This window comes from Aptenodytes patagonicus, chromosome 1 (assembly GCF_965638725.1).
Source record: "Aptenodytes patagonicus chromosome 1, bAptPat1.pri.cur, whole genome shotgun sequence".
Taxonomy (NCBI): domain Eukaryota; kingdom Metazoa; phylum Chordata; class Aves; order Sphenisciformes; family Spheniscidae; genus Aptenodytes; species Aptenodytes patagonicus.
This window is the reverse complement of record NC_134949.1, coordinates 150,917,886-150,938,531: the sequence shown is the minus strand read 5'-3', so window position 1 is coordinate 150,938,531 and position 20,646 is coordinate 150,917,886. Positions and strand designations below refer to the sequence as shown.

At 44.1% G+C, this 20,646-nt stretch overlaps 1 protein-coding gene across 2 annotated transcripts in view; it reads right to left on the bottom strand.

Annotated features, from left to right (window-relative positions):
* Positions 1–18,936, bottom strand: part of SLC9A7 (solute carrier family 9 member A7) — a 78,132-nt gene extending 59,196 nt beyond the window's left edge. For both annotated transcript variants that reach the window (XM_076358726.1, XM_076358736.1), the window contains exon 1: positions 18,650–18,936. In XM_076358726.1, the coding sequence (XP_076214841.1) occupies positions 18,650–18,914 (265 nt within the window). In that variant the 5' untranslated portion in view covers positions 18,915–18,936. The remainder of the gene's footprint in view (positions 1–18,649) is intronic.
* Between the last annotated feature and the right edge of the window lie 1,710 nt (positions 18,937–20,646).

The following is a 20,646-nucleotide window of genomic DNA, read 5'->3' as shown; positions in this document are numbered from 1 at the left end:
ACAAACTGTCACTAGCAAAATACTGTTCAGGAAAGGTTATCTCTAACTTTAGATGTCTTCAAAAAGCACCACTAACATTTGCCACTTCAGTAGCTGTATGAAAGTCCCCAGGTTTGCTTGTTGACTCAACCAAAACAGATTCCATAGTGAAAACTCAGAGGCACGAAAACCTTCTTCAGACCAGAGTATTAGTACTGTGTGCAGTAAATAACACTCACATAAGTGTTATATTTTTATACAGTATTAACAGGTGTTATATTGGGTTTGTGCAGTTGCTAAACCAGCTAGTATCAATGGAATCAGAAGCCCCAGTCAGTCACAAGAGACAGGCCCGTTCTGATCCGCACAGTCAGTGCCAGGCACGCTAGGTACCCATACCCTGCAAAACACTTTACCAAACAATTTCATTCTAATTCTTTATTTTAATTGACATTGTACTAGCTTTCTCACGTTTTACCTATTTAAAGTGTTGGTCGTAGCTGAACCAGATTGTTCTATCAAGAGCAAACCGGTAACGTGAGATGTTACTTAGTTGCTCTGGTACTGGAGCATTGCAAAGCGCCGCATGCTACGTGAGAGTACAGCAACTGCCCAGTGGCCATTTACCCCTCATTAACACTGTATTTATAAGAGACTAGTATCACTGAGGACAGAACCGCTCAAGTACTTTATCAGAACACCATGGAAAAAACTTGCATTTACTACCACCTACCACGACAGGGGCAAAATTGAATCTGAAGGCACGCAACTCTTGGTCACAGTACTATTTATATTTGCGAAACACAGGGCACATTTCAGACTCCAGAATCAACTCTGGTCTTCAGCCAGTACAGCAAGGTCTTCCTTCTTCAGTGCTCCTGGCATAACACAATGCAGCATCCCACTCGGAACTGCGAGTACCTTTTTAATAAGACAAGTGCAGCTAGCGATGGAAAGTAGAATTAAAATCTAAAGTTACAAGCTTTTAGTGAGGAATAAATAAATCAATCACACTTAAGAAGAGAGATACACTAGTACATCACATGCTGTCTTGGAATACACTCTCTCCGAGTACTCTACTGTGCTTTTAATAAAATGAGTATGTTACCCAAAGCTAACATTTTTTGCCAGCCCAAATACTTCACAATATACTGACAACTGAACAAACACCCGGGACAATCCGTCCATTCATGACCACTAGAGTTCATCACTCCTACTTATTCTTCATCCTTCGCAGATGCAGTAATCCTTATGAATGCAGGCTTTCTTTAGATTGTAAAGAACAGCAATAGGGCCATAATGAAAATCCATTCAAAGAAAATCCAAGCTTTCAGAGCACGCACTGAAGATTTGCTGATCTGTACAACGGTCAGCCAGAAAACATACACACTCTTCAAAACAAAACAGGAAAATGGTGGAAATCATGTCAAAAAGGGTTTATGAAGCACTACATCATTCAGATGCTATATTTCAAAAGCTGCAAAGTGTATAAATAAAGTTGTTTTGCAGCACCCTCCTTCCCAAATACACAGAAAGACTACCTTTCGCCACTCCTTTGTGTCTAGGGATCAATAACTCACAGAAAGAAGGAGTGACAAAAATAAAATGAGGTTACAGATATGCTGAAACGCTGTTGCAGGCACTGTGGAGCATTCTGCTGCTTCTGTACAAAAAGTATGTTCACGTCAGCTCCTGATGATGATACGTTCTGAAGCTGTAGCTATTAAAGCAGTTCTTGAGAAAAGAAAAATTACCGCTGCGATGCCTATTCACGCCAAGGACCTCAAGAGAATTACCACTTCATCGAGCCTTCCCTCAGTAGCAGGCAAACCAGCTGCACAGTGCTTTTGCTATAACCCTATGTGAATAAAAAAATTGCCTCCCAAATTCTAAAAATAGATTACACAATAGATAATGCAACCTGGTAAATACACATTCATTGCTTTTTTTTTTTTTTGCAATGCTTTTAACAAGCTGTATCAATTTAAGCAAGAGGACTTGTTATGAAATATGGTTAAGCAAGAATAAATGGAAGATCAAATTGGATAACTGCTCCTTACAGTAAAATGTTACCTAGCTATTAGATCCACAGATATACAGGATCAGTTTTGGGATCAGAGCTAATTATCATAAGGAAGCAAGTAGACTATTTAGCCTATCATTTTCTTCTGGCATAAATAACTAATATTTCAGAAGAAACAGCAGAACTTTGAGGACGAGTACAGCATTATCATTGTTACCATAATGTTTCAGGTTATGAGATCCAGATGGGTGCAGGAGAAAGTGTCACCTTCTGGATTGTTATAATAGCAAAGCATAGAAAAAAAGGTGTGCCCAGTTACTCATGCTAAATGCTGACAGACTGAATTGCCAGATCATTGGGAAAACGCCCATCAGATTGCAGTCTGCCAAGTTTTAGACAACAAATGTAACAATAAAAAAGTCTGGCAGATAATATCATTAAATGTATAAAATCTACATATTCAGAAACCAGCATAATGACTGGGCACTACTAAAAGATTTGCTTCAAGCACTGGGTTCAGCTTTGGTTACTCTCTGAGCAAAAGATCATCTTTTCCAGCAGTCTAAGTGGAAGATTTGTCACTAAATTCAACTGAAAGTTAACAAGGTGTGCCACAATTCTCCTGTCACAACAGTAACTAAAACTCTTTCACTGAATCAAACAGAAATAAAGGACTGAGCAGATCTTACGAGATGAGTAATACACACAGTGCCCAATACTGAGACACTCATGGCAAACAACAAAACCCCCACAAAAAGTCCAGGAACCCTCCCGTTAACTATTTTACCAATACTCATAGAATCATTGAGGTTGGAAAAGACCTCTAAGATCATCGAGTCCAACCATCGACCCAACACCACCATGCCCACTAAACCATGTCCCTAAGTGCCTCATCTACACGTCTTTTAAATACCTCCAGGGATGGGGACTCAACCACTTCCCTGGGCAGCCTGTTCCAATGTTTAACCAATACTCAGACACCCACCAAAAAAAAAAAAAAAGAAAAAAGAAAAAAAATCAGTTCTCCTTATAACTGTTGGCAAGAAAAAAGGCACAAGAAGTCACTCACACGCCTCCGTGCCAGGTTAAGACTCAGCTATAGGGAAGGGGCACTCCAGCAGCCGCACGCTCTCTAGCACTCGCACTTCTCCCGTAAGGGACATGGCAGATTGCCTGCTTTTGCACAGCTGCTATAAAGCAAAAATCATGGCCGTTACAGGCACAGTTAAGATATGCAAAGTCAGATCGTGTTTAATTGGGGCCCGGTATGATCATTACAGGAGCAAAGAGCATGCACAGCATCGACTGCTTTTCCCTGAACAGAAAAGGCAACGCTAGTGGAAATCACTGAGTAAGGACAGAATCACAACCCATGATCCGAATTCAGCAGCAAGTTTCCCGAGAAGCCTTGAGCAAACCTTTCCTGTTGCATACTTCAGATCCAGTACTATTTTCCATCTTTAAGAGGCAAAAATTATTAAGGCTTTACAATGTTTGGATGCTAATATGGTATTTCGTGGATCTGTAAATACGTACACACACTTTCTTTTTTTCATCCCACATAAAGAGGTATAAAGCGTTGTGAGGAGAATTGGATCCTAACTTCAGGCTGATGAGCAGCAGTAGCACAACCATTCCCCTGCTCCCTGCTACCACACCATCCCTTCAGGTGTGCTAGGTGTGCCAAGTAAATAGGAGTACGAAGAAAAAAGCAGCTGTGTAAACAGGTGACTAAAAACAGTTTTACAGGCTGAACAATATAGTTCTGGTGGTTCAGACATGGTGCAACTCACATTGACTTCTGAGAACATATACCACATAGCTCAACAGCCTAACCCCAGCCACAGCCAGAAGTTCCCTCCCTAGTTAAGTTCCTGAGGGAAAACGTTCTTTTTCAGGATTTCCTATTTATCACCTCAAAGACTTGAAATTACTGGACTGCGACCCACAGACAACATAGAAAGGTCTGCCAAATAGCACAGGAATACAGCAATGAAAAGCCTAGACCAGTAATCAGAGTATTTTTCTTCCTTGTAGAAAAGCTGCTACTTTTTTCAGCCATTTTTTTGTCACCGCTAAAAAAAATTCATATCCCCCAGAATACTTCTGTCTCCCCATAGTCAGTCTCTCAGCCCATATCAATAAGCCTAACTGAATCCGATGCCTTCTCCTTGGTTAAATCTCCCTCTGCAGATAAAGTTCAACCAAGCATTTCTCCTTGGGGTACCTGTTGCCCCAGCAATTTGTTCTGCAACTTCTTCTGGACAGGGAAGGTGACTTCTTCAGTACTGGCTGATCTCCTGCTCACTGAAGCTTACAATGAAACTGCTCGATCCTCAAGCACATCAAACCCTAAGCCACAGACAAATTTTCCTGGTCAATACAGCCACTTGTCTAGCAGAACATGTCCTGCAAATGTGACATCCCAGTAGTAACCCCAAGTCCATGGAACTTACTTAGTTTTAGTTACAATACAAAAGTGAGTTTTTTTCAAACAGTTTAAAAAATAGGATATTGTTTTCAATTTAATGTTCCTTAACTTTGAAGCCCAGTATTACAGAATGGACCTCTGGCAAACAGGTGCTAACAGGAATCAGTAAGATCTTCCCAATCCTTTTTACCAGCCCCAGAACACCCTCCTGGTCACATCAGCCCCCCGCCTCTGAACCACATAAAACCCCTGCCTGCTCAGGAACTTCCCGCAAATCCGTAACTGTCAACAAGCTGCTGTTTCAAGTTGCTCAACCAGTAAGGCAAATACAATGTAACAGGTAAATCACCTACAGTAAGAATTGTCAAATTTAGGAGTATAACTAATGATTACTTAAGGTGCATCAGATCACCATTGATCATATAATTATTTCAACATCTGATTAATAGACCTTCTATGTTCTCCATACAATATACACTCAGTTTGTTTCAGGACAATAGAAAGAAGGCACCTAAGTTTCTTTAGTTGACAAGTTTTTCTGGTGTCATTAGGAAAAAAAAAAATACTATCTCCACATGTAAAATGGTCTATTTTCTATACTGAATCAAATGCAATGAAATACTGTTTCCAATCAAGTGAAGCATCAGAAAACTGTCTCCGTGTTCAGATAGAGTATTACACAAGAACAGGCTATTCTGGAAAGCGAGTAATTCAACTCTGAGGCATGCATATTGTATGTGGGTGCACACACATAGGTCAGAAGTGTGACCAGTTCAAGGATCAAATTGTCCAGAAAACACCATGCAGATATTGCATCATTTGGATTCTGGCACTTTGCCATCATTGCAAAAGCTGCCAACTTTTGTTCTTAAGCGTTGCCCTTTTCTGCAGTTAAGGGTTCTGAAGATCTCAGAAGATTAGATTCACTAAAAGACTAATTTTTTCACACATTCGTTATAATCTAGTGTTACAAATTGAGTTAATTTCCTCACTCGCCATTCCAAGAAAATTCTATAACATAATCCTGGTCGTAAATAGTCATCAGTGGTCCAAGTTTTCTTCTTATAGCTGAGCAATCTCGATTTTGTCCTCGAGTCAAACTTTAAGCCTTCTTTGGAAGTCCGAGGACTGAAAAGTAAGTCTTGCTTTTGACACAGCCTATTAGCAAGTTAAATAATGTTAGTTTAATTCCTGTTATAATTAAATATTCCTAGAGACAGTGGCATCTTTACCTTTCACTTAGCAAAAACACTGATTCATATAGCATTCATTAAAAAAATCTAAAACAATACCCACAGAACCAGGAGGACAGCTGAGAACACAGCAACAAAGCAAGAGAGGGTCAAGGAAAAAAGTTACTTATAACACAAACAGCAAAAGTTTAATCTGAACACAATTCTTTGACATTCTGCTTCTCAAGGCACAGGAGAAGGAGTCAATGTTGCAATGAAAGCCTGGACTGTAGCTGTGTAGAGAGAGATAGCAATTAATATCTGACATACCTGTTACCTAGAAAGAACCTGCACAGCTTAAACCGCTCATAGGTGAAGACAAGGTATAGATCATTTCAGCAGTGTTCGGGGAACCGGCCTGAGAGATGGACAAGACTGTGGTAGCAGGAGGAAGAAAAAAAATGACAAGAAGTTATTTCAGCCATTCTGAACTTAAGCCAATTCCCACATGTTCCCAAAAGGCTGGGCAGTGAGCAAAGATTTTCAGTTTAGACTGAAGAAAAAAAAAAAAGTAGGTCTGACATATGGAGAGGAATCCAGGTTGTCAGCATTAAGATAAGCTATTGGATGCGCCTTGGGGAGAAGTGACAAGAAAAGAGTTTTAGGCAATTCCCACAAAAAAGCAGGCAGGCAGAATAAGTATAGTACTTCTTTCAGGAGAGCTAAAAGACAAAACCAGAAAAGAATAGTCAAACCCACAGGAACCATTGGAGGGCAAGATTTATCTGTACCTGCATCAGCACTTCGCGTATGGAGAAAGAAGAGGGAAAGGAGGCTACCAAAATTCATATAGATATCATCCTCCAAATTTTTGGGTGTCCCTAGTTTCTCTTTACTGAAAGAGTGGTTAAACATTGGAACAGGCTGCCCAGGGAAGTGGTTGAGTCCTCATCCCTGGAAGTATTTAGAAGACGTGCAGATGAGGCGCTTAGGGACATGGTTTAGTGGGCATGGTGGTGTTGGGTTGACGGTTGGACTCGATGACCTTAGAGGTCTTTTCCAACCTTAATGATTCTACGATTCTTGGAGGTGTGGTAGAGGTAGCACCTAATGCAGAAAAACAGCTTATGGTCTGGTAACAGAGAAAAGAGAACCCATGAGTTTGGCCAGTGAGTGTAGCAAACCAAATGCTTCAGGGGCAGTTTTTGGTTTTGTTTGTCTGCTTTTGTTTTTAAGAACATAACTATAAGTTTAAGCAGTATCTAAAAGGTTAAGGCCCTGATGGGGGGGCCTTAGCTTCAACAAGCTAAGAAGAAGTGTTCATAAACACAAAGTAGATTGTGCTTACACCTCCTGCCCCAACCTTCCAGTCTTTATGAGAGGGGCTCTGTCATACGTACACACAACATGTAATGCAAAGTTTCCTCTATCCCTAATTAGGCTTGACAAAACACTTAAGTATCTGACATCATAAGACCTGATGCAATGAGAAGATTAGGTATTTGGGTCTGAAGTACAGAGAACAAGAAATATAACTGTCTTATGTTTTACATGCTGGAAAAGATCCCAAAACTGTTAGGGTCGAAAACTGAAAATGTTGAAATAAATACTCAAGCATTTGCCAGCAAGAGCAATAAACTCTTTTTACAGTTCTCTGAGGCTAATATATGGAGAAGGGGGACATAATCAAGTACTAGGTATGACCAAGATATCTATGTTGACATTTCTGTTTCATGCAGGCACACGAAAAAAACTGAGTGTGCTGCAATTATATTTAGTTACCCCAGCTTAACAAGTAGGTCACCAGTAGGAAATCACTCACTAGCTCTTCAGTCATGCAGTGCTGAGGAAGATTAATTTTATGTCCATGAATCTCTAAAAAAAAGAAATCATTAGGAGGATGGTCACCCACTGGATTTTTTTGGACGCTCAAGAAATCTCTGTGTGTTCTAAGGAGGCTCCTTCTCTCAGAGAGGGAGATTTGGGAGCAGCAAACTCCGAGAACTTGGTAAGTCAGAACTTCAGAGAAAAATTAAACCTGATACAGAAGCACAATCTTTCCATTCAAGCTCCTGAAGTCTGAAGAATGTGTCTGGGGCCGAGCAGATAAACACATTGCTCTAACACACGTGAACATGGTTGAAAAAAGATTAAAAGTTTCCAGAGATAAAAATCAACTCCATAAACAAAATATTTGCCAAGTTAGATACACTTCAATGCAGGGATGAAAAGCAAGAATGGTTAGGCTGAAACATTGTACTGGCACTCAGTTGCCCATATGAAAGTCTGTTCCAGAGTTAAGGCTACTTCACTCACACCATCATGTCTTCAAAATACTCACCTCCCTCTGAGAATTATTCACTGTAAACAGTGGGAATATGCTCCCTGCAAGACACTAGTATTGCAGATAGGTATGACAAAACCGAACCTTTTATGCCATGCAGCAGTCACAACTGCCAAAGTATAAAGCTTCAAGACAAGCTAAACAAGCAGAAGTGCCCACTTCAACTCTGTGAGCCAGGAAAGGATGCTACAGCCAACCTTGCCAGACATGCCTGTGGAAGGTCACATACAGTCACCCTCCTCTGCTCCTAATATACAACATTACATAATATTCAACTAGAATATCAAAGATAACCCAGGAGGAACAATCAGGTGGCACTTCCACAACAGGAATAAGCCTTTACACAAGTTTTCTTCTTCCATGCTTATTCCTGTATTTTCCAGCCATTGAAGAACTGCAGCGTAGCCGGTGATGCCAACTCCACGCACTGCTTCACGTCTCCTGTGAATGCCCCTTCCACCTCAGGTGGCATATCCCTCCCGACTAGCCAAGGAGATCCCTACATGTGCCAGTTCAAACTCCTCTCGAGTCCAACTTCTAAAGGCTACTTAGAAAGAGTCAACTACATAGCAAAGCTAAAAGCCAGCTGGAATAAGTTGGTTTTTCAGGCCAAGAATAACAGGTTTAAATAGGTATCTACTAGCAAACACAAATAAAGCAGGAATTGTGTTCTCTTTCAACCACTTTAGGTTATCAACTTCATTGCTCATACACAGACAAGCAAACACAGTATCAATTAGGTAGAATCTAGCTAGGTCTTTGATGATTGCCGTTATATGAAAAAGCCAACCCAGATCACTTTCAAACATGCCCAGATGAAACCTCTACTTCTCCAAATCTAATTTCTCTTTTTTTAAATACTTCACAGTGCATAAAAGTAGAGTTTGTAATTCACCTACAAAATCAGCCAGATCCTAAGACTGCAAATAACAGTGCTGGGTATACAGGGAATGTAAATACATGATCTCCAGCCTCAGCAGAGTTTTGGATGGGGCAAGTGTCCAACTCCATAGCAGGTGACTTGTATGTTCAGCAAAGGCTGTAAAGCAAGTTCTCTAAGCTGCAGGAGAGGGTGGATTCTGGGGCTAAACACTAACAATTTGCTCACTAAGAAGGCAACTTAAGGAAGAAGAGTCAAACTGTCTCATGGATAAGGAAACTATTCCCAGGAGAAAGGCCATTACACAACCAGTAAGCACAATGAAGACTGGCACAAAGGAAAGAGCAAATGGGAAGGATCATGCGGCAGCAAAACGACAGCAGAGAGGTATATGACACTTTAAATGCAGGTCCCCTTTCACTACTGAAGGACTTGATATCAAGTGCTAAGAAGCGGGGGAAAAAAAGTAACAATTTCGCAGAATTAGTGTGGAAACAGAGAGTATCCATTCTAATGGATTCAAAGAGTACAAATCAAAAGCTAGTCATATCCTTGTGATATCACTTGATATTTTTAAACTATCATCAGTTATAACATCTTTCTATTAGTATCTCATATTCAAAGCAATGGCAAAGGTTAACAGCAGTTTTCATATTTAATCCAATTCTTGAATTAATGGGATAGCATCCAAGCCTCAGAAGCAATGACTACACTCCCAGTGTCAGCACCGAGCAAGGCTACAGCGTGCCCTGCTGCAGAGCCGACAGAGGGAAGAACCTCACACGCAGGGGACACCAAGCTACACGAGCAGCTTCCTCTTCAGCTAGCTACTGATGGTAAGAGTCACAGGTGCATCCACACACAGCCAGCACACTGAAGACTGTCATCTTATGCACAGACAAGTTAATTGCATTTTAGAATACATTTATACCATGGTCCTTTCTTTCCACCCTTTTTTTGTTAACAATAGTCCCTCAACTTCATAATGAAAGAGCAGAAAACGTCAGAGCAGCCACTTAAAAAAAAGTCTCCTCAGTACTAATTATTTTTTTTTAAGCATGAGTGAGAAGTGAAGACAACTACAGAAAGGCATGGCATTCAGAATAAGCACACCACTTTATTTAAACATTTCCATAAAGCCAGCACACCAAGGTGTCCATCAGACCCACAGCTCTGCTGTTCAAACTGCCCCCTCCAAGGGGCTTAGAAGGTAACAGAGTTGGAACTAGTAATACACTCATTACATGCACTTAAAGTTTGCACCAGGTATTTCAGTGGTCCCCAGCTGCCTTTAAAACCTATTTCAACAGGGTGGGGGTATTTTGAAAACCTTGCAAGCAGAGAAAATGGCAGCTATGGAGAAGTAGCCCAGACTACAGCAGACCTGCAAGCCCCGCCAGCACGCCTTTACAGGCGGGACCCTCCAGCGGCAGCAGAGCTACCCCATTGCTGGGCCATCCAGGGTAGCAGCACAGGTGAGCCCACAAACACCTTCTGGCAGCAGTGCTGCACCTACAAGAGCTTTGCCAGGACAGACCTACTGGGTAGGGGTGTGATCTTTTTCCTGCATGGCTCACACATACAGCTTTATCAGGAGAAATGCAGAGCTTAAACCCAGCCTTTGAAACTGAACATGAAATAGTGAAGCCAGGAAGAAAGCACAGAAACCACGCACCTCCCCTGGCTAAGAGCACAGTTCATCTCCTCTACTCTAATTGAGGGGGAGCCTTCAACTATTTCTCCCTGATAAAAAAAAAAAAAACACTCAGCTTCTTCCACCATAGCTTCCAAGGGCCTTTAGGCACTTCTAAAGTAAAGTGAACTGTCTGATTCTAAGGCATGAGGAAAACAAAAAAAGGCAGTTTTAACCATTTCCTCTTTTCTCCCTTCACACTCAGTTAATTGCAGGCTGAAGTGCTTTTTAATAAGGGCAAAAAAAGCTGTGCGTTTGAGCTAAATTACCCATCTTTGGTAGACACAGAAAAGATCTGATCTGCTGAGAACAACTGTGTATTTTTTACAACACTAGTAAAAACCCCTTCAAGATAAATACCCTTCTAAAAAAATAATTGCTTGTATCACATCCTTTCAATATAGACACCACTTAGTCTAAAGCAGGGGGAAGAAAGGCTATATTCAGTATTAAATGGGGATAAAGCACTAATCCTGAGTCACAAATAAGGACTCTGTTGGGGAAAAAAAAGTGTCTACAAGCTGGTATTTCTGGCTGTCAGAGTGGAAACAACAGCCTTGAGTTAAATATTGAGGCTGTCTCCTGAACACACAGGGACAGTTCAGCAGCTCAGTGCCGGACTCACAGCAGTCAGCATGTGAGCAAGGAAAGAGCGTCCATGGTATGCAGCACCTGTTAAAGGGCTAGATAGGAACTGCAAAATATTTTTACTTCTGGCCCCTAACAGGCCAAGATACATAGTTCTGGACTGCAGGAGGTGTGCTATAACACACCATAGCTCTGAGGTTTATCTTCTTTTTTATCTTTTTTTTTTTTTAAACGATGGCTGACCTGTGGTTCCTGCTTCAGGTTTCTGGTTTCTAGATCAGTAGGGGGATGGATACTGCCACCTCTACCTAATGGAGAGAATGGCTGTTCATATAGCAGGGGATGGGGGTGAAAATATCTCCCTACCAGAAGCAAGGGAAAGGTTTCACCCAACTTTAAGGTGTTGCCTTGAACTACTCTACAGAGTAGGCTGGTAAGGGGAGGCCAACTTTTAGCAGGAAGGATGGGGAAAAAGGGCTACTATGCACCCACAAAGTGAGGTCCGTGGGGACAGAGGACACAAGGGGGAGCATAACTAGCTGAATGATACCACTTTCCTGTCACAGGGAATCGAGCCTTCCCATCACCGCTTCCAGAGCTATCTGTGTGTGCTGTGGGAAACCATCTCAGCTTGGAGGGAAGGCCAGTTCCCTGAAAAGGGAGATTGTGGGCCCCAGTGAGTCAGAGGCAAGGCTTACGCCTCTTTCCAGTTGTACCAACTTTGCTGACAGTAGGAGCTGGAAGCACACACAGCACAAGTCTTCAGAGTTTTCACCTCTGTTAGTGGGCCCAGGACACGCCTGGGCATTTAGAAAGGCGTTTCAAAGGTTGCACTCCTGCACCTAAACGCTGCCCAGGACTGGTTGTACAGACGAACCAGAGCCAATTCCGAAAGCATTCTGCTGTGTGGCTAATTGCTTGGGGTGAAGGGGACTTCAGTGTTACAATGCTCTAGTCTTTCTATAGTACAGAAAGTGAGAAAGGTGTGTAAAAGACACACTGCAAGAGAAGGCACAGCTAGAATCACTTCAGTCCAGCACAACTTCTTTTTAATTAAATATCGGAAAGAACTATTTCTGAATTGTTCATTTTGTTTTGCATAAGGCATAAGTCAATGCAATATTGTGAAACCCAGAGATAAGATTACACACCAATTGCTACATAGATTTTTGTTAACATAGCCAAGGAAATGCCCCCTATTACCCTTCTATGATCATCCATAAAATAAAGGCCTAACTTACCAAAGGGAAAGGAGACAGCTGAAAACGGAGACCTGATCTGTCCCATCCACCTTCTCTCCAGCACATACAGAGACCCCATTACTGAGCAGAGCAGCACTGAGATGGGGACACCACCAGCACCTGAGAAGCAGCTTTGGGCATCTTGTAGGATTTGACAGCTTTTATACACTCCCTCACGATCCCTTTTTCAGTCTTCTCACCTGCACCAAGAGCAGAAGCTACTAGATTAGCTTGCAGACGCTCTGCATTTACAGAGAAGCTCAGTCCTTGTGTTGTTTTAGGGAGATTCCTTGAAGGACCTGTTTGGAGTCATATTTCCATTGCAAGGTAGCAAAGAAAAAAAATCGGAAATGGTTGCAAAAAAAAAAAAAAAAAAAAAATCTTCTGAAGTGGACTAAGGAAGACCTCAGGCTCCTGCAGGGCCCAGACAAGAGCAACAGTAACCTGCAATGTGCTGCAGAACCACCCCACTGTCTGACAACAAGTCTGTGCACCAGCCATCAGGTTACCTACGCTCAGTTCAGCATGCTCCTACCAACACAACCAGTCATTGAGCAGGCACACAGGAGCAGAAGGCAGGCAGGCACACGTGCGAGCTCTGCAATATTGCAGAACTGGCATCTGTTTGTGGTAACTTTCTAATTCAGATGAGGATTACAGTGTATGCAAAGGAACACCTTCTCCTTCAGTCTCCGGCTGGTTCCTACAACCGTGTGGTGTTATTGGGCAGTACTAGCTTTAACAGCCAGTTATATCACCACAGGCTTCCTCATGTATAGGAAATCCAGGGTTGCCATTTCTCTCTTCTTTGGCTCATGCCGGTGATCAGAAGGGTATTCTGGTGCTGATTTGATAGAACATCTCATGAAGCTGAAGTTAACAAATATAAAAATGAACTAATTTATTTTAATTGCTATGAAAACCACTGCCGTCCCTCAAAAAAAAACCCCACAAAAAAAAAGGCCACACAGAGTCACTGTTCTGAGGACTACAGCTGAATTGTACTCCAAAGACATTTCAGAAACATTAGCAATTTATAAGCTAACTACCCCACCTGAAGAGCAAATCTGAAATACAGGTAGGTTAATAACAGAGATATAGCATTTCTTCCAAAATCTCTCACAAGATAAAATGATAAGTTCCATCCAGCCACAAGCCACAAAGCAAGCTTACAGACAAGATTTGCAATACAACTAAAATGTCCTGAGCAGCCAACAAATTGAGCAAGACTCACTTTGAAAGCCTGTAATCAAGTGATTTAAAAGAATATCCAGGAAGAACAAGCAGGTTGCCAGAGAAAGGATAATGTTCTCAAAACTGGGTGCTCAGAGTCACGCTCCTAAATCTAGTATTAGAAGGCTTATGTGAAAGTGGCTTATTAAATACCAACACTGCCATTATTTTGATGGCCGTGGAGATGCGTTAGGTCATCTCTAGCATGTGTAGAGACTAGAATTGTAACAGAGGGCGCTACAGCCAGATGAGCTAAAAATAGGCCTTTCCTGTATCTACTCTGATACAGAGTATTTCAGGACAAATCTGATATTTTTATCCTGAACATTTACCTCTCGACTCATTTCCGATCCACAAAAGGTAACAGAAGTCTTATATGCCTCTTCACATACTGTTTTTCTTTCTCTGTACCCAAGTCCAGTTTTGCTTTTACTTTTACCTGCAGCACTAGCACATGTGGCCCCCAGGCAGTTCCAGAACAGCCCCACAATCAAGAAGGTACCTGGTAGAACTGACACCTGTGCTGATGTGTGGGTTGCCAGTTACCCAAACTATCACTTATGAAAAGGGACAAACTAATTGCCTAGTGGGAGTGATACCGCTGGACCTGCTGGGACATGTCTACATGTCCCGATAGCTGCTTCCTAAAGAGCAGAGTGCTGGGGAGCCACCATCTCTTCCCATCCTTAAGACCTTCCCTGAGCTCTCAAGGTATGCGGTCCATGTCCTGTGGTTCCCTACCACATGCGGATGCTCCTCAGCAGAGTGTGAAGAAACCTGCCAAACACAGAGTTGCCATACAAAGGTGAACCTCTTCAGGAAAAACACAGCTCAGAACACTCTACCCTTAGGACTCAGACCAGCACAAAGGAAAGCGAGCATCACGATCACTATCCCAAGTTGGAATACGTGTGTCAGCAAAGTCTCAATTCCTTAATTGTTCTGTTGTGGGTTGTTAGTTGTTTGGGGTTGTTTGGGGTTTTTTGGGGTTTTTTTTGTTTGTTTGTTTGTTTTTAATTGCTCCATAATGACTTGCATTAGTAATACTGTTGCTGGAGCAGCTGCAGAACATTTGCCCCATGCGAGTATTTAACTTCCACAGAGCAACACACTTGTTACAGTTTCAAGACCAGAATTCAATGTATTTAGCGCTTTATAAGCCAAAAGCATCTTGTGGAATGACCTGTGGATAATCACAGTGCAATGGCAGGGTGCATAATCAATTCAAATCAGCATTGTGCCTGAACCTGCAGCTTTAGGTGCAAAGTATTTTATGACATTCACAAAAGTTAGGTCAATTCCTCTTTCACACACACAATTGTCGGATCTAGCACATGCAGCTGAGGTCTGTAACTTTCATATTGCTTCATCAAAAAAAAGATTTTAAGTTGCACATAACAAAAAAAAAGCAGCACTGTAAGTCATTAAATACTCATGTAAACTTCATGTTATTTCACATCTTAACAGATGTTTCCAGAGAAAGATATTTAACACATCAGAATGATACAGACAGGGAAGCAGCGACTGTCTGTTGAAGGGACAGGGACAACACAGGAAATAAGACAGACTACATAATGTTTTTAATGAGTTTTTAATCTTCAACTGAAGCAGCTAGCACAATGAAGTTATATAAAACACAGCAAATCTGAATGCGGCAGTAGCCTTTGTTCTGTTGAGGACTGGGTAATTAGACCACAACACTGATACTGTCAGGCATGACAGACACCTCTCATTCAATGGGGAGCAGAAAACGTGCTACTTAAAGTCTGGAAGAAATGCAAACTTGGCAGCACCAGCAGTACTTGGGCCACGGGTCTTTTTAGCTGGGTAAAACACATGCTGTCTTTAACAGAAATGTGGTCAAATCAACAGCAAAAACATCATGAAAGTAGAACAGGATGTTCTCATATCTGGATTCTCAGAAAAGATAAGTGAAAAGTGTTGGTTAAAGGTCTGATTGGAGGCAGCTTCTCCGCTCACCATTTCAAGCCAGTGTCGTGCCACCTGATTCCTACTGCGCTCAAGGAAAGAGGTCTCATTGCACATTACTGTAAATTAACGTGGCCAGATAAGAAAAAAAAGACATCCAGCTCCAGCACCTCTTCTTAAAGAGCAAAAGAAGCAAGCAACCATCAAGACCTGCAGTTCTAACTAGCTCAGGTCAAACATGTATTTGATTTAATACAGTCATCCAAAGATTCATCACTGTGAAACCAACAGTTTTGGAGGGTTTCAAACCTGCAACAAGCAGTTTTTCCTAGGTCATTGTCTCCATGATAAAAATTAATCAGCACTGAAGCGCTACCTTACTCCTGTAAATGAAAGCCACTTACTCAGGTAGCATTGAAAACTGCTGTGACAGAAACACTTTGCTTTTTCTGTTAGAAAAATTGAATGCAAATGGTACAAGTGCTGTAGACTTGACCATAAAACCGTGTGAAAGTTACCTAGTGTGCAGAGTTTGGAGCCTACACCAATAACATTCTATGAAATATGTCCTTATGAGAGTACCCAGAACTGTTTCATTCTACATACTTGTGGTTTTAGAACTACGAAATCTTTGGTTGAAATATTGCCATATAATTTTGTGTTTATGTCAGACTGATCAAACATATGCATTTTAAATACATACATAGTTTGAAAAACATGCGTGTCTCAGATATCAAGTTATCAGCAAAATAGAAACTCATCTCTCAGTTTAACCGCTATCCTGTAAGTGACTAAGAAGGAAGAGGAGAAACTCATATTTGAAGAATAAAGCCTGGTTATCAGAAGTATAACAGACAGTTATGATGACACTAGCTATGTTTTTTTTCTTTGCTCTAAAGGAAGTCTGCAAAATGCTTAAGTGAAGCCAGGCCTCAACAGAGCTTTACTGGCGTGAAGGCTAACAGTGTTAGCAAAGAACTGAACTCGATAAATGTGTTACCTCGGATGCTTGCCACGACATGGCAAGAGTCAGTTTGCTTGGGAGGGAGAAGAGCATGTATTTTGGTATACTAAAGGGGCGCATTTAGAAGGTGAGCGTATTGAGGAACGATCTATGAAAACAAAGCGATTTAAAAGAGGGCACACCAAGAACATGCAATGGTTTGAGCCAATCATTCTTTCAGCAGTGCTGCCTGCGGCGCAGAAAGGGCTATAGCATAGTGCCTTTCCTAATACAGAATACCAGCACTTGTACTTCAAATTTGGATTCTAGCATCCATTTTATGGATCAGGAACTGGATGTTAGTAAACTGGTTTGAGTTTAATGAGAGGCAGAAGTTCTCCCGTTGAATAACTTCTTATTCCCCCGACAGCTCATCAAAATGCAAACCCAAATGCCCTTGATGCCCTGGTACTTGTATTGCATACATTAGCGCTCCCGCATATACAAGATTTCCACCATAAAGTAAACCACCTAAATCACTGAAGTGATCTTAAAACATAAATGAACTTTCTGAAGGTGACAACACCAGGGTAATATCTAAACAACATCTTCAATACAACCTTACCCTGTCTCTTCCAATCAGCACATACACAGTTAATCTACCGTCTCCTGAGCACTATTCAGCTGCTAAGCATTATCATGCTAGCGCATAACTTACTTATATGCCCAATCATTAATTTGTCAGTTTTCAGCAACAAGCATATGTGAAATACACAGTAATGCAGCAAAGAGATCAGTGACTAAGAGCAAATCGGGGTGGTTTAAGAGAAGCATCAGCAGAGGAAAATTCCACTGCTTTGCAAGCATTCACATAGCTCTCAAGAGCAGTAGTACTCATCGGGAAGGAAATGGTTCACCTTCCCCCTCCCTCTTGAGTGCCGAATTTCTCATCCGTGGTTATCCTCAATATGCTTATCCCGACCAACGTTGGGTAGGTGTTTCACACCATTCAGCAGAAACCGATTCAGCTCACGAAGGAGAAGGAGTGCCCCTGGTGCTATGGCAGTATCCAATCACCAGCAGACAAATCATTTTTTAAATGGATGGCTGCTCCTCATCGCAACTGTTTATGCTCTGCGCAGCAAACTGCGCATGAAATAGAATTGTGCGAGTTCGCACTCCATGCCGCGGGTTCAGGCGCACCTGCAGACCTCTGCGCCAGCCATTAACAGTACCAACGCAGAGCCCAGCTCCTCCAAATCATCCGCCCTACAAATGCAGGGGAGAACACACCTTCTGCTGAGGATTTCTTTTCCCTTTGCTCCCATTCACTGGGGGAGAGGGGGGCTGGAGACGACAAGCTCCGCTCAGTACAGCACTTACTCCACCAAGTGGGCTCAAGATGAGTGGTGGGTGCTGTCTAGGGTGTCTGGTGTCACTGCAGTCAGTCGGTAACCAGGGAACTCAGGCCGCCCGTGACAGCGGCACGCCGACAGTCAGTGAGCAAACCCCAGAGCACCAAAGTTTAAACACGCTCCTTTTCACACACTGCGTGCCGCAGCACGGCGAGGGCATTTGGATAACGCTTTCCGAAATCATCACTGCACTCCAAACTGCCAGAAGTACCCCCGGCAAGCTCACTTCCTACGGCAGGGAGGGTTACTAAAACGCTGTGCCCTGCCAGCACAGCCACTCCAGCGCCAGGGGACGATGGCAAGGCGCACCCTTACGCAGGTCACCGCTCTCCTGCCGCACGGGAGGCAGCGGGCCGTATCCCCCCCTCTCCTTCTGCCCCCGGCCCGAGGAAAGGCGCCGGCGAGGGGAGAGTATCCAGGAGCACCGACACTGACGGGCTTGCCGCGGCGGGGCTCCCTCTCCCCCCGGGGTGCGGCCTACCCCTGCGCTGCCGCCCGCCAGCCGTCAGGGGGGCGCGAGGCCGCGGCGCCGCCGCCGCCCGCCCGCACCTCGCCTCGCCTCTCCTCAGGCAGCGGGGGCGCGGCGACACGGCGGGGCGCGGCCGAGCACCGGGGCCCGCCACCGCCTCCGGGCCTCCCCCCACACCTCCCGGCACCTGCCGGGGGTGACACCGGTCCTCAGAGAGCCGCCTGCCCGGGAAGGAGGCGGGGAGCGGGGCTGAGGCGCGGGCGGGCGGCGCTGGCCGAGACGCGGTGCCGGGGCTCCGGCGGGACTCACCGTAGATCATGGCCAGGCCGGTCTCGTGGAGGAAGCGGACGCGGCGGTGCTTGAAAAGCCAGATGGTGAGGATGGTGAGGGTGAGGAGCAGGATGAAGGTGAGGAGGCTCACGCTGTCCTGCCGGTGGCTCTCCTCCGCCTCCTTCTCGGTGGCGAGCTCCTCCATGGCGCTGCTGCTGCCGCTCCGCTCCGCCGCCCGCAACCCGCCGGCTGCCAGCAGGAGAAGCGGGAGCACCGGCAGCCGGCGGCGCAGGGGCAGAGCCATGGCTGCGGGCTGGCTGCCGCAGCTCCCCGTCCCACACCCGCGGCGGCGGCCCGCGGGCACTGCCCACCGGCCGGCGGGGGGGAGGGAAGGAGGGACGGCGGGAGGGAGCGGCCCCGGCGCGCAGGAACCCGCCCGCCGCTGCCGCCTCCCCCGGCCCCTTAAAGGCGCAGCCCCGCCAGCGGCGCCCTCGGCCGGGGAGCGCAGGCTGGTCCGCCGTGAGGACGCAGTGCCCTCACCCCCTCCCTGCCCCGTGCCCGGCCCGGCCGCCCCCGCCCGGCGGAGGTGAAGCGGCGAGAAGCGCCGGGTGGGTGAGGACCGCCCCACCCCGCCGCGGGGCCGGTTTTGCTTCGCGAACACCAGGTGCCGCACCGGCGGCGCGGGCAGCGCTGCGGGGTCCGTCCCGGTCCCGCTCCCGGTCCCGCTCCCGGTCCCGCTCTCCCGGCGTCGCACAGCAAGGCGGTGAGCCGCTGTTACACGGGTGCGGCACTGAAAGTCATCACCCCGGCGCCCGCCCTGCCCCCGCCCGGGGCCGAGCTGGGCCGGGAGCTGGTGGTCTCCGTGAGACCTGGAAGGGAATAAACGCAGGCGCTGGTCGCTCTGGGACTCTATGAATTTGCAAAAGTTGTCCCAAAAGACTGAGAGTATGCTCACTCGAGTCACTCGAGTGTTTTCCCACGTGGGGTTTTTTCTTTTCTTTTTTCTTTTTTTTTTTTTTCCCCACATACAGGAAAACTTACTAAACGCAGATGCTAACTTGGGGTTTTCCATCCAAATACATCCTACTGGAGATTTGCTTCTAGGAAGCAAGACAATTGTAGGAAATTAATAGAGCTAGTCAGTATTTTTCGTTTGAAATTTCTTTGCTGGAAAAAAAAAAAAAGAGCATATGCCTACTGTTTTAAAATCATCTCAAGTTAGGGGAGGGAAAGAAAAGTCGCTTTTTGCAAACAAGCCGAAATCAGAACTTTCTCCTTTAGCTTTTTTCTTTAATGAATCACAAACCTTTTTTTTTTTTTTTAAAAAAAAAAGGAATTCCGAGTACTGAAAATGTCTGGTTTTAAAGAAATATAAACGGCTGTAAAACTCGGGTTTGTGGGTTTTTTTGTTTTTAACAGCTTCAGCAGGAGTGTGCTTTGTCTTTGGCTACCAGAGGAATTCCCTCCCAGTTTCCAGTGGTGGCGTGAGCAGTGCTGACATTTCTGCTCCTGTGGCATTTCTCCCAGAATTGTTATGTTCAGTCACAACTTCTAACATGTATTTTAGCCATTATTTTGCATAAAAAGAAAGCAGAATACCTTTGGCCGCATGTTTAATTAGTCACACAGCAGATCCTATCTCCTTTAGTGCTGTCCTCTTTCTTAACATTGCTGCCTGGCCGTTTCTGAGGGTATTTATTGGGGTGCTCTTGTTACAAGAGTCTCTCTTCCAAACTTTCCTCCTGCTAGTAGATCTGGAATTGTCTCTTGTCACATATACTTTTGTTTAGGAGACTCCTTTGTAGAAACATTTTCAAGATGACAGCTATGTAAATCCACATTTTTATTTATATGTAGTCCTTTTGAATATGGTATTTATGCAAACTCCTCAACAACCTTCAAATTAATTATGTGCAATTACCTTTGAATATTGGATTGTGCAGGGCTGAAAGTTTACATTGATAGTGCCGTCATTTGTAAACCTCTTAGAGATAAAAAGCATTAATTTGCCCTGAAGACCTAGCTCTTAAACCTAT